The 5,008-nt window shown below is 39.6% G+C and overlaps 1 protein-coding gene across 1 annotated transcript; it reads right to left on the reverse strand.

The window, feature by feature from the left end:
• Positions 1–550: 550 nt before the first annotated feature.
• ciao2b (cytosolic iron-sulfur assembly component 2B) lies at positions 551–4,664 on the reverse strand. Its single transcript, XM_057848546.1, has 5 exons — positions 4,404–4,664; positions 1,589–1,666; positions 1,380–1,505; positions 1,096–1,141; positions 551–1,032 (listed from the first exon to the last, which is right to left on the reverse strand). The coding sequence occupies exons 1-5, from the start codon at positions 4,530–4,532 to the stop codon at positions 932–934; spliced, it is 480 nt and encodes a 159-aa protein (XP_057704529.1). The 5' UTR covers positions 4,533–4,664; the 3' UTR covers positions 551–931.
• Positions 4,665–5,008: the final 344 nt, after the last annotated feature.

The following is a 5,008-nucleotide window of genomic DNA, read 5'->3' on the forward strand; positions in this document are numbered from 1 at the left end:
CTTGCAGACAATGAGTTAAATTAGTGCCCTGTAAAAAATACTTTGCCTATAAATTTGGTCATTTTCGACACAACTCGCATTAAAATAAGTCAACTGTTTGTGGAACGTAAAATTATTCTAAGATTAACAATTCTTCAGAACTATGTAAAATAAAGGAAACTTTCCGGCGTTACATTTAATTAGAAAATGTTATTTGAAAATTTTTTTAATTATTCGGATAAAATTGTGAATAGAAATGTTAACAAATGACATGCAGTAAATTCAAATTATGGTAATAAGTTTTTTTTTCAATCCGATAGAATTCAGTTAACCATTAATCTTTAATATTTATAATTACTCATTTGCTTTTAATTTCATATAAAAATACGTGTTTGGCATGTCCTTTGGGAGCTTTTGAGGATTTAAAGCAATATACCATAAATAACGTTGACTTCATATATTTGTTGACAATCATTTAGCATTTTCAAAAGTTGTTGGATACAAATGTATTGTGCTTTTTGAAGTCTCACCAAGAATATCTGGTTAATATGCAAGGAAGGACAAATTTCAAGATACAAATGTGAACATTTTAATACTCCATTTTCAAGCAAATGTTAAAAACCCTTAACAGAATTAATGTCTGCGGCCTTTATGGAACACACTACCACTTGGATGCACAATAACAGGCACATTTGCAGCTCCAGTTCCAGTGCTCCCAATCATTTCTGAAGGTGGATGTCAGAAAACAACACTTTAATTTGCTTTGAACAGAGATACAACCACAACTTTCTATAATGTGACAAAGAAATGTCTTCTTTTGCTTTAGGCATCATTTGATTGTGCAAGAGTAGCAAATGACGTGCTGGTGAGCGTGTGCTTCACGCACTTAAAACACGGATTCACACTTCTGTGGCGTATTCAACAACCTCAAGTAGGGAACACTTCCCGTTCATCAGACACTCCTTGTGGACAAACACTGGTTGACCACCTCCAGCAGCGACGAGTTCTCCAACGCAGCCGCCACTCGCTCTTTGTCGGCTAGCTGCTTGTTCACTGCAGGGACAGAAGGCACGGTCAAATCCAGAATTTTCACACCGGAGGGTGAAAGTTTCCTACCTGCATCCTCGGAGGCATGTGTCCCAGGCGTGATGTGCACATCAATCTAGAGGTGACAACATAAATGATATTTAAAAGAAATAAAAAATTACACACCCATTTCCAAATGCTTGATTTTTTAAAATAAATAATTAGACCCACTTCTAAACGTATCCCAACATTAACGGCAATAGAAGCCTTATCCATTTTAACTGGGAGGGCCTCCCAGTCATAATCGCTTGGACTGTTGGACATCTAGCATTCTCAATGGTACTCAATGAATATAACCTTTAACCCGGTCGCACCTTGAATCGGTTGGGCAGCGAGCGAAGCAGCTTGACTTTTATCGACAAGCCGATAAGTGTAGCCATGCTGCAGTGTGGAATGGTGGGCGTGAACTCCACATTCACGTTACTGTCTGCATCGTTCACCTGCATTCCAAAAAACAACAAGGGGCTTTTCAAGAATTTCACTACAATAACAGAGAATATAGACATTTTCCTTGCAAACGTACTTTGACTCGGACTTGCTCCACAACGTTAAGTTCCTCCAGAGAAAGTGGGTGTTCGGGATCATTAATGGATCGAATAAGATGTTCAATCAGTTAAAGAAAATAGCTCATTCTAATCATGTTGTGGAATGAGACAAATATGTAATTTCCTAAAAAAGAAGAAATGCCAAGATCTAGGTGAAACCTTGCAGCTGCAATATGTACGACTGAATTTTAATAGTATCCATCTATTAGGGCTGAATGATATTGGAAAAAACTAACATTGCAACTTTTGGGGGGTTTGCAATATGTATTGCGATATTAAAACTAGAAAAATTTTCACCAAATAACTTGAATAGCTCTGTTTTGGACATAGCACCGGCTCACCACAGGGCTGCGTGCTGAGCCCCCTCCTGTACTGCCTCTACACCTAAGACTGCAGTCCAATCCACAGGAACAACACCATCGTCAAGCTTGCTGATGACATCACAGTGGTTAGACTAATCTCACAGGAAGATGAGGCACCCTACACAGAGGAAGTCCACAAACTCTCAGCCTGGTGCTCAGACAGCAACCTGGCACTGAACACAACCAAAACCAAAGAGGTCATGATGGACTTCAGGAGGAACGGTACTGACCCGCCGCCCCAGTACATCAACGACGAGTGTGTGGAGAGGATCCACACCTTCAGTTTCCTGGGAGTCCAGATTTCAGATGACCTCTCATGGACAGCAAACATAACAGCTATCATAAAGAAAGCTCAGCAGCGTCTGCACTTCCTGTGAGTCCTCAGGAAGAACAAGCTGGATAGGAACCTGCTGCTGGCCTTCTACCGCTGATCCATTGAGAGCCTGCTAACATACTGCATTTCCACCTGGTATGGAAGCTGCACTGCTGCAGACGGGGAGAGGCATCAGAGGACAGTCAAGACGGCGCAGAGGATCATTGGCTGTCCTCTCCCCTCCCTGATGAACATCTACTCCTCTCGATGCCTAAGCAGCGCTCTAAACATCCTCAAGGACAGCTCACATCCTGGTTCCCAGCTGTTTGAACTGCTACCCTCTGGGAGACGCTATAGGTGTTTAAAAGCAAGAAATGACTGAGGAACAGTTTTTTTTGCTAAAGCCATCTCCACCCTGAACAGCCATATGTAACATCACATCATCAGATGTCCAATATCTAATGACATGCAATATACTATGTGCAATACTTACTAAGTGCAATATTCAATGCCTCACTGTCAACTTCTGCTACTTAACCTCTATTCACACATATTCTATGTGCAATACCTATTTACGTGCAATATTAATGTGCAATATTCAATGCCTTCAATGTCAACTGCTGCTATTTCAATTATTTGCACTGCCCGAACATAGGACTACCTCATACATATTTTATACTTTTATTCTCGCAAGCCATGATTTTTACTTGTCCTACACTGTAAAGGGAGATGCTCCACAATTTCATTGTACAACTGTATAATGACAATAAAGGGCTATTCTATTCTATTCTATTCTATTCTACTTTGGTGGATCTCTATGGCCACATTGTATTCATTAGAGATGTCCCGATCCGATCACATGATTGGAAAATTTTCAGAGGATCGGAATCGGGTGACAAGGAACGGGTTTTTAATTTAAAAAATATATTTATGTTTTTCTGCTTCATGCCTCTCACCCTCCCTTCTGCTGCGTTTCTTGGTCACCAGTGCAGCTGGCGTTTGGTACTTAAAGTTACTTATGATTGACAGGTTTGTAGCTCTGATCTGGCCATAGACGCCTCGTTAGCTCTATGATCTAAGGCACAAATGTGTTAATCATCGTTAAGCTTGCTACTCAGTCTGAAGTGTGCTGTTCTTGGCAGCGTGAGTGTCAAAGCAAAAACAAACAAACAAAACCTTTTTTTGGTATTGGATCAGGACTCGTTATCGGCACATTCTCAAAATCAGGTGACTTGGACTCTGACTCGGGTGCAAAAATATGCGATCAGGACATCCCTAGTATTCATATAATACCGTGTGATCCAGGATAAGGGGGTTTATCTGTGAATGATGAAAACTGGTGTATATAAAAGGGATCCAGGAAGCCATGTTTCTGCACAATTGCTGCTTTTAGGAAGAAAAACAAAAGCTTACATTCAAAAAACAAACAAATAACAATTGCACATCCTACGATGGGACTACTGCACATGCGCACATTGCGATGTTCAAACGATATATTGTACAGGCCTACTATCTATTTAGATTATTTTCTGTTAATACAGTTGCATGAATAAAAATGCACATCTGATCATGTTATGTTATTGTTTGTTGGTGAAATATAACTATAACCTATGCAGAATTTTAAATATTATTGTAAACGTACGTTTTTTTCAAGGTGTTTTAACAACAACAACAACAAAAAAAAGACATTCATGCAATTAAGTGATGTTATCCAAGGTTGTTTTTTTTTTAATATTCATTTTTATAGAAAGAGGTGTTCCTTGTTATTTTCATGATTAAGCTTTCTCAATATCTATGTGGTGCAAGTTATGGCGAAGCTTTAAATATAACGACAGTAAAGGCTTTCTATTCTATTCCACATTTTGGAGGGTCACTTCAAATATTTAATACAACTTGGGTGGTGGTAACGCACTTGATAAACCATATTTATCTTGACGAGATCTACACACAGGGACTAAATATTTTTTTATAATAATAATTTGAACATTATTTTCCAGGATGGACATTTTCAAAGAATGGTAAGATTGACAACTAATAAGCATACGTAGTTACTCCAACATTTCAACATTAAAACCCTAAGGAGGGTTTTTAATAAATACAAACTGCGACATCAAGGATATCAAAGATTTCCCTGTCATCGATAGGGTCGTGCACGTCTTCGTCCTCGTCGGATGCCGTCTGCAGCCTTTCGCCGGACCGCTGGAATATAACCGGGTTGGCGTTTTCCAATTGGGTCCCGACGGACATTTTCAAACGGTATGTTGATACCTCAAAACAGAAGTTTGAGACCTTCAGCTCGTGTACATATGTAAGGCTGCTCGGTTACAAAAACGAAACACGCTTCCTGGAAAAACGGCGCATGCGCAAATCCACCTAAATCATCGCACTACGGGCTACAGGTGGCGACAGAATTCATTAAAAATTCACAACCGTTCATGGTTTACTTTAGCTAAAATCAATCTTTGTTTTGCAGAACAATAGAATGGGAACGTGAGAAAATCATGCATATATCTAAAAAATTTTGATTTAATCAAGTGGCTGATAAAAACGTCCCCGCTGTATGTGGGTGACTAAAGATTAAAGTATGACCCACAGATATAACTTAAATAATGCTAGATGACTAATGTGGACTGAGCCAACGGATACGGGCGTTGTCAATCATCGGCCATTTTGTGTCGGAGCCAATGGCACGACGAGTCCGTACTTTTAGTTCACCGCAGTTT

The sequence above is a fragment of the Corythoichthys intestinalis genome, chromosome 10 (assembly GCF_030265065.1).
Source record: "Corythoichthys intestinalis isolate RoL2023-P3 chromosome 10, ASM3026506v1, whole genome shotgun sequence".
Classification (NCBI taxonomy): domain Eukaryota; kingdom Metazoa; phylum Chordata; class Actinopteri; order Syngnathiformes; family Syngnathidae; genus Corythoichthys; species Corythoichthys intestinalis.